At 45.4% G+C, this 13,583-nt stretch overlaps 1 protein-coding gene across 1 annotated transcript; it reads left to right on the top strand.

Moving 5' to 3' along the window:
- Positions 1 to 11,006: 11,006 nt before the first annotated feature.
- EPOP (elongin BC and polycomb repressive complex 2 associated protein) lies at positions 11,007 to 13,033 on the top strand. The gene has a single exon (XM_053259066.1). The coding sequence runs from the start codon at positions 11,078 to 11,080 to the stop codon at positions 13,004 to 13,006; it is 1,929 nt and encodes a 642-aa protein (XP_053115041.1). The 5' UTR covers positions 11,007 to 11,077; the 3' UTR covers positions 13,007 to 13,033.
- The last annotated feature ends 550 nt before the right edge of the window (positions 13,034 to 13,583 follow it).

The following is a 13,583-nucleotide window of genomic DNA, read 5'->3' as shown; positions in this document are numbered from 1 at the left end:
TAGCCATTGGCTCTGGACAATGGGAATTGTAGTACAACAACATCTGGGGACCCAAATCCAAGAACCCCTGCTGACAGGCACCATGTCTTGAGCCAGAAATTATACAGACCAGGGATCCTCAACGTTGGGCCCACAGATGTTCTTGGACTTCAACTCCCATAATCCCCAGTCGAAGGCCACTGGGCCTGGGGATTATGGGAGTTGAAGTCCAAGAACATCTGGGTGCCCAACGTTGAGGATCCCTGATATAGACTATTTGGAAATTATGACAGCACCCAACATATTGCTGCAAACAATAAAGAGCAGAGTTGGTAGAATGATAATGTACAAACTGCTTCTGTTATTTACTTTAGATCTGCAACCCACATTTCCTGAAGGGCTGGGGAAGGTTACAATGGGGTTGTGTTTTTTTCACACACACACACACACACACACACACACACACACACACACACACACACACACTTTAAAAAGTAAATTCCAATCCAGAAAGTTAAACTGCTAGCATGTAATAATGCTGATATAGCAAAAGCTCACGTGGTGTAATCTTGGCCCCTCAAGGCAAATCACAATAAAAAGGTCATATTATAGAACTTTAATTTAAAAAACAAAACAAAACATTTTAACATCTACAAAGTGCCTTAAACCTTTATTTTGAAAACAGTGCACAGGCACAACTTATTTGATAGTTTGTACATTTATTTATTTGTTTGTTTATTTGTTTGTTCCATTTCTATCCCACTCTTTCCGAAAGGCTCAGAGGAATTTACAGCATTCTTTGGAATTAATAATCCTGTCCCAAAAGGGCTCACATTAAAAACAACAACAACAAAAAATCAAACAGAAATTAACATGTGGGTGGGTGCCGGCGTGATGACAATGGCTACAGAGGAGGATTTGGTTCTTAGCAGAGGGGAGGGACCAGATGATAGTTGGTCCTCCTCTGGCCAATGGAGGGGCCTTGCCACTTGCCTCACCCGCTGCTGCACCCTGACAACATTCCATCCATTCTCCAAATCAACCTAATCACGTACAACCTGAAACACCTAAGAAAAGGGATCCTCAAATTTGGGTTCCCAGATATTGTTGGGACTTCCAGCTCCCATAATCCCCAGACACCCCCATAATCCCTGGGGATTATGGGAGTTGAGGTCCAACAACATCTGGGGCCCCAAGTTTGAGAACCCTTGCCACAAAGGTATTTGTGGCAATTTATTGCATCCCATAATTTCCTTTCCAATTTTTTAACACTTCGTATATCCAGCTACTATGAAAAGTAACTAAAAGGCCAGCTTTTCCATTCCCATAATGTACCAGACCTTGAACAACCATTACTGAAGGTCAGGTACAGTATTCAACGTCTGGTTAAACCATCTTGTCAGCTATTAGCAGATTTATAAGCAACTCTTGGGTTTGTGTGATTTTACATCCTTTGCAACAGAGTCAGCCAAAGTGCTTTGAATTCTTTTACTGGAAGTCTAACGCTGCGATTGTGGCCTGTATGTTTGTCTGACCTCTCTCTCTCTTCTAACATGGAGATACACACTATAGGGAACAATACGCACTCGGTGTCTGGAACCCAGGCGTTTCTGAGTCCAAGGCAAGCATTGAGGGCTTCAGAGAGATGTGTGGTGACCACTACTGTCATTGGAGAGCAAATTGCTGTAGATGGAGAGACCAAGAAGAAAGATGGCAGTGCATATGCAACACAGCCCCACCATCTACACCAGGGATTCTCAACGTTGGGTCCTCAGATGTTTTTGGACTTCAACTCCCATAATCCCCAACCAAGGCCACTGGGACTGGGGATTATGGGACTTGAAGTCCAATAACATCTGGGGACACAACGTTGAGAATCCCTGATCTACACAATGGCATAGGAGGCTGCATCTCGACAAATTCTCCTTAGAACAATAATTGCCTCCACTGTTGCAACAATCACTGCCATAGTTTTATGGATGGAGGAATGAGGCCAACTAAAAGAATCTGTACAAGTGGTGTGACTGATGGGACATGCACTGGTGTGTTTACCACAAATCCTAATCTCATTGGTTTCAACATGCAGAATTCTTCCTGACAAACATTGAAGATTGTCACCATTATGCGTATTTTACAGACCAAGGAACTAAGGCTAAATTGGAGCACACCCATAAATCCATACCTAAACAGGAACTTGCACCCACAACTCCTGTCCAAAGTCATTACTCACAGGAGCATCCCAATTCATGCACATAAAATGAATGTTTCCTGTTTGATTTCCACTCTCACACTGAGCGTTAGTTTCGTGTTGTGGCTAGGAGACTGAGCTATGAACCAGGCAATCACTGGGTTCAAATCTCACCTATGCCAAGAATTTGCTAGGTAAGCAACTATTGTCTTAGTGCACTCTGCCTGTAATATGGATATAATCACTGATTTGGAACATAGGAAGCTGCCATATACTGAGTCAGACCATTGGTCTATCTAGTTCAGTATTGTCTTCACAGACTGGCAGTGGCTTCTCCAAGGTTGCAGGCAGGAATCTCTCTCAGCCCTATCTTGGAGAGGCCAGAGAGGGAACTTGGAACCTTCTGCTCTTCCCAGAGTGGCTCCATCCCCTACAAGGGAAGCCAGCATGGTGCAGTGGTTAGAATGCTGGACGAGGACCGGGGAGACCCGAGTTCAAATCCCCATTCAGCCATGATTCTTGCTGGGTGACTCTGGGCCAGTCACTTCTCTCTCAGCCTAACTTACTTCACAGGGTTGTTGTGAGGAGGAACTTAAGTATGTAGTACACCGCTCTGGGCTCCTGGGAGGAAGAGTGGGATATAAAATGTAAAAAAATAAAAATAAATACATAAAAGCTGGTTGCAAGGATTGCTGAGATAAGGTATGTGGAACAGAGATGTGCACAGAACTGTTTGGTGCTCCATTCTAGGAGTGCCGAACCGGGTCCGTGGATTGGGATTTAAGCCGGTTCAGAGGGAGGAGGGAGTTTTCTTTAAGGGGCAGAGGAGGCACTGCCTACCTGCCGGCCCTCACCGTGCTGCTTCCCCCGGCCACCAGTGCTCTCATAAAAAGCGGGCGTGTGGGACTGCAGCATCCCTCCCTGTGCCCGTCAGCGTTGCCACAGAAGTGGCCAACACAAGTGCGCATGCGCATATGCATCGGTCACTTCCATGGCAACACACACTGGGGCACAGGGAGGGACACTGCAGCCCTGCATGTCCGCTTTTTACAAGAGCGCTGGCGGGGGAGGGAGCGGCGGGGCGGGGGCTGGCAGGTAGGCAGCACCTTAAAGAAACCCCCCGGCCCTCCCAGGAGAGCACGGAACCGGCTCTGTGCACATCCCTAATGTGGAACACTCAGAAAGCACGCTATAAATGCTCAAGTATAAATGTCTGTGTAAATGTCACGGCTGTTCGGCTGAACAGGCTTTCTAAACCATTTAATGGCCAACCCTTCTACCTGAGATTGCAGCTGGCTCCCTGAATTCTACAATCTTCCAGGGGAACTAGGAGAGAACAGCAGTCACGTTAGTAAATACAACTGTAATACATGCGTTTTGTATCACTTTGGTGCATCGCTCTGAGAGCTTATTTAGCTGCAAAGTGACATAAATGTATAACATTATGAAAAACAATAAACTCGGCAGGTTTATTAGTCCCATGTTAGGACTACCTTTTGAGTCTCACCAAGATCCATCCAAGTGGGTCCAAAATGCAGTGGCTAGATTGGTCTCTGGGGTTTCTTGGAGAGACCATATTATGCTTGTGTTAAAACAATTGCACTGGCTACCAATAGGTTTGCAGGTGAAATACAAAGTGCTGAAAATTACCTTTAAAGCCCTAACCGGCTTAGGACTGGGTTTCCTTGGAGAGAGCCTTCTTCTGCATGATACCCACCGCACATTAAGGTCATCGAGAGAGGTCCATCTCTGTATGCCGCAAGCTCGTCTGCCGGTGACTCAGGAACGGGCCTTCTCTGTAGTCGCCCCTGGATTGTGGAATGCTCTCCCATAGACATTCGTAGTTTAACATCTTTAAAAGAGCCCTACTTTCACCTTACTGTGATTCTGTGAGATTTTCATCCCAGTGTTTTGCATGTGAGATTTATAAACGCTTTCAGAAAATTAATGCAGCTAATAACGTGGTCACTATTTGTAAGTTGTAAAAGTAAAATGTAAGATGATAGCATAAGAACTACCTTTATGTTGTTGCGGATGTACATAAAGCAGTTCTTTCTGTGTGAAACATTGTCCTTGAAATGCATATACAGATGTATTGCTTAACTCTCTTTATTAAGGAAATTACTTAACAGGGATGAGGCTTCCTTTGCAGACACAACCCTAATCCACTTGTTCTAAGACTGTATCTATCTATCCACAGGTGACTGGAGCAGTGTGTCAAGGCCACAATGTAATTGTAATTCTGCCTACCAGGTGAGACCCCAATCAAACTGAAAATGAGTCTCTTGAGTGTACATTTCAGGAGTTTACAGCTACAGCAGGAAAGGCTAACATTTGTTGTTAAGATCATTTGGGGAAAGTGCCTGGAGAGATTAGAGGATTGGCAAGGAGAAGGGTTACAAAGGCAACCAACCCTGCAAAATCCTCAGAATTTCCTTAAGAGCATTGGGATTTATTTATTTTTAAGATTGCTTCCTGTAGCAACGGCCAGGCAGGACAGGTCTATAAGAGAGTGACACTCTTAAGAAGTAGGGCTGGATTACCATTGGAGAGAATGACACTCATGTGCAAATGCACACACATACACACACACAATGGCTCCTGCGGCAGTGAGGGCCCTTTCACACATTACACAGAGGCGAACCTGGGTCTGGTATGAATGTGTATACTCAAGAGAGAGGCAGACAATCTCCTCCTCCTCCTAAGTGTACCAGCGTAATGCGCATATATCGTCACAGTCAACATGCCTTTGGGTACACTTGAAGCATCACACCTAAAAGAATGAGCGAGTTAGCCCCAAGTGGCGTATTTTGACATGCCCAATTGGACATGTTAGTGGCGGACTTGTGAATTTAGACCCAGATCTGCTCCAAATAAGCAGAAAGCCGGGGGTGGGGTACAATGTAAAGAGCAACGCAGTTGAGGAGTACTAAATCCTGCACCTTCCCTTCCTGCCCTGTATCACCATAGGCAAATTCCTCCAAGCATTGGGGGCCGGGGGAGAGTTTGAGCATCGGATTGTGGAGAGGCAAGTCACAGGAAGCAGGGAAGGGCTCAGCATCCCGAGCCCTTGCTGTACCCCTTGCTGCTCAAATGGTACCCCGTCCCTGCTTTCTATGTAGTTAGGAAAGGTAAAAGTTTAAACACATGGATCTCCCACTGTCACATCTAGCTGGGTCCTTTGTGCGCAGCAGCTATTTCACCTGATTGCATTGCTACATTTCATGAGGGCTGAAGTGTTCGGGTTTGGGGTTTGTTTGTTTTGGTTTTGTTTTTTTGCAGGGGTGTGCGTGAAACAGTCCGTAAATCAGTGATGTCAGAGTTGGCCAAACTAAACCCACATTGGCCAAACTAAACCCAAACTGATTTCTGACTGCAAGTGGGGCAAAATGGGTGCTTGTATGTGAAGGCTATCCTCCCATCTTCAAACTGTGCTTGCTCTGGAAAATAGAGACAGATATGAGAGGTGCAAAGTGAGGAGAGGAGAGAGAGAGCTGGTCTTGTGGTAGCAAGCATGACTTCTCCCCTTAGCTAAGCAGGGTCTGCCCTGGTTGCATATGAATGGGAGACTAGAAGTGTGAGCACTGTAAGATATTCCCCTCAGGGGATGGAGCCGCTCTGGGAAGAGCAGAAGGTTCCAAGTTCCCTCCCTGGCTTCTCCAGGATGAGGGGCTGAGAGAGATTCCTGCCTCCAACCTTGGAGAAGCCGCTGCCAGTCTGTGAAGACAATACTGAGCTAGATAGACCAATGGTCTGACTCAGTATATGGCAGCTTCCTATGTTCCTATGTAAAGTTGTATTTCTTATCTGCCCACAATGAAAACACAAATAATTGGACTTCCTTTTTTAAAATCATGTTTTCACTCCTTGGACTAAAACTAAGCCAATTTGGAGCACAATCCCCTGAGCAGACCTTTTGCACAAGCTTCACCGAAATGAATGGAAGTGCACAAGTGTACACATTTAAGTAGAGTTTGTGCAGATTTTCCCAATGGGCAGTGTCTACAAAAAGTAAACTGGCTTCCCTTCAAGCACCCGTTTAACTCGCTTCCGAACAGGGCTGCCTGCAATCTGAGCTTTCTGTGGAAACAATAACCACCAGGGATCCTCTCTTCACATCTGCAAAAAGGAAAGCCCCTGGTTGGTCTCTGTACGAAAAAGGCTGCAAAAGTTGTGCGGAGGGGGGGGGAGAGTCTGATCTCAAACCATCCATACAAACTCTCCATTGCTGCAACAAGCAGAACCAAAATGAGTAAAACAGTTGTGCACGTGCAGGCACACATACACACAAACAAAGAATTTTCTATTGGGAGAGGATTGGTAGTGGATTTTTATATCAGGGGAAACACGGTAATTTTCTTAGGCAATTAAAGCTTTTCGGATTCTTCAGCTTTGTTAACGACATAAAGGCTTCTCCCATTGATTTCCGTGTTAAAAAAAGCAATAGAAACATCAGTTGGAGGAGGTTTTGGGTCACTGACGTAATTGATGAGAAATACATGCAAATCAGGCCACATGCTTCTCACTTCAAATCTCTCTCCCTCTCTTTCCCCCCATTTCGCACAACTCATAAAGTTGTCACCTATCATGAACCACTCCAATAATTTGGTGTAATCCTCAAATTGTCTTACCTTGGATTAAAACTATTATGATTGTGATCCTAACCCCTTTTATGTGCAAGCAAAGTCTCATTTATTGGAATGGAACAGAATTCCTCCAAGCAACCATAAACTATAAAGGTTTCACCCTTATACAAAAGTGAACTCAGGAGAAAATATGTGCTTCCAGGTGACGGTGGTAAACTTCAGGCAATATATTTTGAGTGAGCAGACAAATTTTAACAGAGTTCAAGGCTGGGTGTTAGAGGTTTGTTTTTTTTGAAGAAGGAGCTTGTAAAAAAACCCTGAGTGGGATGGTTCTGAATGTTGCAATTAAAAAAAAAAAGATAATATTTAAATATATCTCATTATCATGCTTATTATTTTTCTTATTATTGCTTAGCCCACTTTATCAAAGGCCGAGGACCAGTAATGATTTTATTTCCTCTTCATCATTTATTTTTAAATTTGGACAATAGCAAAGCATGCATGAGAACAAAATTTGGGAATATCAAATCCCCATATCAAATCTGTGTAAGAGCGGGGAGGAAATATTATAAGACAAACAAAACAACAAGCCATGTTAGAACAACAGAGGTGCTAACAATTGTGGAGGCAAGTTATTGATGTGAATAAAACTATGGAAATAAGAACAGCTGGGTGATTGTAATGTGCAGAAATATGTCACGAAAGACTTGAGGGACACCCACACTCCCTGCAAGGCTGCCTGCGGTTCTACCTTAATGGATGTAACAAAACCGACAATGTATGATGAATCTCTGCAAAATCAGTTTTTACAATGAAACCAGTTCTACAGATCTAATGAAGAGATGTCAGCTTTCCTTCTATTGTGTTTCACTAAATCAAAGATTAAAAAACTGAGGGTGCAATCCAGCAGGAGCTTTGCTTTTGCAAGTCCTGCTGTAATACATGTAGCATGCGCAGGAGAACTTGCTGTCAGACTGTGCCTTAACACACAAGCTTAGAGATAAAACCAATGACATAAAATCAACCTCTGCCAAAAAAAAAAAAAAAATCTCTTGGGGGGGCAATATGTGCTTATTCTACAAAGGGGGGGAAAGGGGGAAAAATATTTCCCCCATAGAGTTTTACCAAAGCAGGAGTAAAAACAATACATGAGGCTTAGCAACAAATAGCCAAAAGTAAAGAATAAAAATAAATGAAAAGAAGGAGTGGGGTGGGGGGAGAATGGTAGGCATAACCACAGCAAAGAGGATTTCCACCTTTTCCATTCTGCACGTTTCCTAAAATTGGTAGATTCCCAAAATTGGTAGATCAACTTCAAAATATACAAGGCAGGTAATACTGACTCTGGTTTGGATTGTGGCCCATGGCTACAATCCAGAGAACTGATGGAGAAGGTTGCATCATGCCCAGTACTGCGACAACTAATGCACAGCTGTTAGTGTGCATGTGTGCACACCAGTTTCCACCTAGGAGTGTGCACAGATCACATGCCTGGAGTTACGTGTATGCGTTAGGGGTTTGCAATGCAGTGCCTTGTCCTTAACTCAGCAAGGCGTTTTCCACACAGGACTTTTAGCTTGCATCTCCTCTGGAATGGAGGATGTGCATTCACATATCTGCCAGATTTACCCCGAAGTCCTTGTGAGCTATCCTATCGGGGAGCACTTCACACAGGATTCAGGCTTTTCATTGAGCATTAATGTGTATATAGGTAGGGAAACCCACTTTTTGCTTCAGTTTTTTGGGGCAACTTTGAACTCACAGTAAAGCCTAGCAGTAAAGCCTGCTGTGTGAAAAAACTCCCAGGCTTCTCCATGCAGTACAGCACACACACATAATCTGCTCCTGTCCACAAATTATCCTCATCAGATAGGACTAATGATATATCTATTTCTATATCCATCTATATTTATGATTCTCATTGGACCAAACAGCTGCTTTAATGTTTCCACAGTGACGACACCCTCATCCCCAAAACAAATTTACTTGCAAGTAAGATCCACTGAAATCAATGGGTTTTACTTCCAAGTCGATGAATTTTGGATTGAGTTATGATTCTTTGATCTCAGTTAACTCCAACAACCTGTAGGCTTAACAGTGGCAAATGGGAATCATATGCAAAAACCTGTATATCAGTGGTGCCTGACACCTTACAGACTGGATAGGATTTACAAGACATACGCATATCAAAGCTGGAAGCATTTGCAGACAAAGTTGAATTTTTACATGCCTGGTGGGAAACTCTCTGTTAAGAAACAAATACCTTGGAAGGTTTTATGGCATTTGAAGAAGATGTCTGCAATCAAAACATCCCTTGGATGTTTTGGGATATAGTCTACACCAAGGGAATGGGCTCTCCTTGCATATCTTTTTACAGCAGCAACAATTTAACTAGCCAAATACAGGAAATCTCCTAGGATGCTTAATACAGATGAATGGATGCAAGTGTTATGGGCCATTGCATCTGTGGAGAAGTCAACTTATTTTGTAGATCACGGAGAAGCTATGGGAAAGAGAGATGAATCTGGTTCAGTGTCTTTATTTAGTGTTGGAATCAGACATGTGAAGACATCCCTTGTACCCCATCATATACTGTATTTTCATTTTTTAATGGCAGTTTTTAAAAAGAAATGAAAACAACAGAATTCTCTGGAACAACCGATATAATCTGCCTTTTTACTCAGAAAAAATGCTATGGCTTTAATGCTGGTTATTTTATTTGTAAATTTCTTATACATCGGCTTGAGTGCTGTGTCAACAGAGCTAGAATATGCAACTCATAAATTTTATAAAATGAATGGAATCTGCAGTCTACTGGTACAATCCAGCAGGAGCTGTGGTCTGGTGCAGCCCCCATTTGTTTCAATGGGGAACTTCCCGCTTGATTATGCCCTGTATTTTTATTACAACCTTACAAAAGCTGCCATATTTTTCTCTTTTTTACAAAGTAAATGTCAAGAAAATATAATGGGAAGACAAAAACAATTCAGATGATCAACAAGATGAAAGAAAGCGACTAAAAGATCAATATTGGTGGGAAAAACAGTATTACAAAAACTGCTTAAATAATAATTACGATATTATGTAGGCTGTCATTATGGCAAAGCAAAAAACAATATTGACTTTTATGCCTTCCTTGAATAAAAGGATAAATGCCTGTAATTCTTATGCCCAGTGGCTTTGGGTAGAATTTTAAAGGCAATTACCCATTCAAGTCGCTCTAAAGATCATTCTGATAGATAGACAGAAGATAGATAGATAAGATTATTTTTTAAAAAATATTCCTTTCTCTCTTTTAGCAAAACCGCTTTTAATAGAGATGCCAAACTATGTACCTTCAGCTATAAAAATCGATGGACTGGTGGCGGGTGTGTGTGAAATCTGACAAATAATGAAAAAGGCACTAAAATGTGTTCTATTAAAATATTTGACATCGCGGGGTGTGTGTGTTGTACGTTACCTTAAAGAACCATGTATGAGGAAGGCAGGGCAATGGCTGTACGGACACACACGTCCACATACATAAAAATCTTCCAACATTTGCCTTTCTCTGTACATACACGCGTATCCGAAACTCCTCTACAGCTTTGGACGGTGTCAGATCAACTCTTAAATGAAAGGGGGTTTTTTATATGAGGGTTTTACATGGGGGTGTGTGTTAAATGTTGGAGGTTTTATGACATCACCAGGTTAAAGTACCCAATCAGCTTGCACTTTGGAGAAAATTATTTCGTGGGGTGTTTCCTATAATATACTGTACTTCGGGTCTGTCTTGAAGAAAGCAGCTCAAGAAAAAAAAGGTGGACACGACATGGATTTTAGTGTGTGCCATGGATGTTTTTAAACCCTCTTCTTTCAAGGCTTTCTGGCTCTACTGCTTTTTCCTCTCCTCCTTCGCCTGTAGCCTTGCTTGTTTTTAAAGATCCAGCTGCAAATGCAGAAGGGGAGCTTTAAAAAGAGACACACGGAGAGGGGGGATAATTCCTTGTGCTTCTTCACACACAGCCCTCCTACCAAGGAACATTTGCTTCTAAGAGCGAAAGGTGTCAAGAGGAGGCAAAATGACTAAAAGAAGGCAACATTTTTCTTCTTTGGCATCCTCCCTGGATCTCTAGAGTGCGGAGAGAGTAAGCTTTGGGAAGGAGGAAAAAAGGCCGTTCTGGATCCTCAAGAGATGAGTTTGAAAGGAAAATTTATCACGCAACGGCGGGGGATTGATTTTGGGGGGTAGATGGGAGATGGGGAGGGGGAGGGAGAAGAACCCCCTATTTCTAGCTTTCCCACCGTTGGCTGGGAAGGCCCCCTTTTAAATAAACATATAAACATGTTCCTGACCTGCGGAATGGTTCCAGCCGCCACCACCATGGATTACAAAGGAGATTTCCAAGCGGGTTACCAGGAAATCGACGGCATCAGTTTAGGTTACCTGCAGATTAACGGCACGCGGATGTTCGCTTTGACCCAGGTCTTCAGCGACCTCTTTAAGGACATCCCCCGGGCCACCGTGAGCAAAAAAATGGAGAGTCTAAAGATTCAGAGCCGCCGGTGCGACCTGAAGGAGCTTCGCACCCTCAAAGCCATCCAGTCGGTGCCGATGCGCGCCGTCAAGTGTTCGCTCATCTCCAAGACAGACCTGGAGGCCCTCTGCACCTCCTGCAAGGCCCTGGCCCCCAGGAAGAGAAAGAGAAAGAGGAAATGCAAGAGGAGGGACCCCGGGGACCTGTTCAATCGGCCCCGGTTGCTCCCACCATACGGTGCGTCCGACAGCGCCTTCCGTGCCAGCGTCGGTGCCAGCTGCGCCAAGCGGGACGCGCTCTTAGGGGGGCCTTTCGCAAGAGAATACGAGAAAGCCGCGCAGTCCCTCAAAAGCTACAACCGGAGCGAAAGAGAGCAGCTCCTGGCTGGCGTGCTGAGCTCTTACCCTGGAGACTTGCAGCTCCTGCACTCGGCAGTCAGGGCGCACGGAACCGACCCACCGCCTGGCGAGCCAGATGCTGGGCGCACCAAGCGTTCCGCTTGCGGATGCCTAGCCAAGGAGAGGGCTCCTTCGGCACCCTTCGCGGGCTCCAAGAGACAGGGCACGTCAGCCGGCTACTCCAGCGATTCGGATTCCAGCGGCGCGTCCAGCCCGGGCAGCTCCAGCGACTCGTCGGAAGAGGAGGATGACGACGAGGACGAGGAATCGTCCTGCAGCAGCGAGGAAGGCAGCTCCTCCGGATCCGAAAGCAGCTCCCTGTGCAGCGGGGACTCGGTGCAAAGCACGCGCTACAGGCAGGCGGCCCTCCCGCGCATTCCATCCCAACCTGCTTCCTCCCCAGCTTTCCCCGGTGTAGCCAAAGCCCTGCGCCCCGACCCGAACCTGCTCTTCTGGGCCCGGACGCTGCGCGCCTCCACTTTGGAAAGTTTCAAGCCGGTGGCAACCGGTGCGTCAAAGGAACCCCAGCAGGAGGAACCGGAGCCTCGCCTAAAGGAGAAGCCGAGAAACGCTCCTACCTCCCCTGTCCGTTCCAGCAGCCCCAGGGAGGGCCCGCAGCCAAAGAACGGAGGATTTCAGGAAGCATCAGAGTCGTGCGTCCAGCAAGAAGAGGCACAAGAAGACCTCTCGAAGGACTCAGACTCTCTGAGCTCCAGGGAGGACCTCCGCGTTGGTGAAGCCGACAAGGCTGAGGAATCGGATCTCCAAAATGATTCCAAGGAAGGTTTGGGAAGGGAGGCTCATTTCGACAGGCTTATCAGGCAGTCGAAGCTGTGGTGCTACGCCAAAGGCTTCAATGTGGATGGGAAAGGCTTGCGCAAGGCCGAGCACGCCAAGGGGAGTTCCTCTGCTTCCAAAGCCGGCCTCTTCAGCCTGGTCAACAAACCTCTGAAAGGCGGCAGCGACTTGGAGAGGAACACCAAACGCAGCCGCATCGAGCAGGCCAAGGGGAGGCCCCCAAAGATTCCTAGGAAGACGACGACCAAAAAGGGGACTATCCCTCCTTGCAAACGGCTGCTCAGCACCACCAACCCAGCTCCTGCCAGGAATCCCTTTACTCTTGCCAGGAATCCCTTTACTTTGATGGGCACCTTTCCCTGTACGCCTGCCTTGGTCATTGGTTCCGACGGGGATCTGTGTCCTGCGTCTTCCCTGTGCGTAAAAGACTCGTGCACCCTTTCAAAAACACACCCGCTTTGGACCTGGCAGCTGGGGGGCAGTGCCATCCCCGTGCCCCCCAGCCTGAAATTCCGGGGATGCAGTTTAGATTACCTCTAAATGGAGGATTTAAGCTGATTTACGTGCAACAGGTTATTTGGCGGGGGTATGGGGGTGGGGAAGACTAATGAAATATGCAGTCTGGAAGGGACGGAGGGGGGAACCTCTTGCCCCGCAGACCTGACATATTTACTCGGAAGTAACCTCGTGGTTTCAGTGTCCTTTAATTCCTAGTAAGTTCGCAGGTTGTGATCTTGCAGTCTTACCTAGAAATAAAGTTCCACTGAAATCGATGAGACTTAATTTTAGAGTAAACGTGTTTAAAAGGTAGGAAGAGGCCCTGATTTCCACACGCGATCGATCACCACAATTTAAGACAAATCTCCAGGTCTCCTTCAATTCAAATAGAATTTTGGCTTTCCTTTTAAAAGAACAAAGGCTGTTTTTTAAAGAGCCCCTCTCATTCGTTCTTTTCTTAAAGGACCCCACAACTTCTGAATCTGAAATGTTGAAATTTGAATCTCACTTGAAAGCAGGCCTCAAACGTGGAAGGAGTCAAAATCGCAGCAAAGTGGGGGAAAGTGTTTTCAAATACTGGTTGTGAGGAAGCGTTAAAGAGGCTGGAGAATTACATTCG

Source organism: Hemicordylus capensis, chromosome 6, assembly GCF_027244095.1.
Source record: "Hemicordylus capensis ecotype Gifberg chromosome 6, rHemCap1.1.pri, whole genome shotgun sequence".
NCBI classification, from domain to species: domain Eukaryota; kingdom Metazoa; phylum Chordata; class Lepidosauria; order Squamata; family Cordylidae; genus Hemicordylus; species Hemicordylus capensis.
This window is presented reverse-complemented; position numbering and strand designations above follow the sequence as displayed.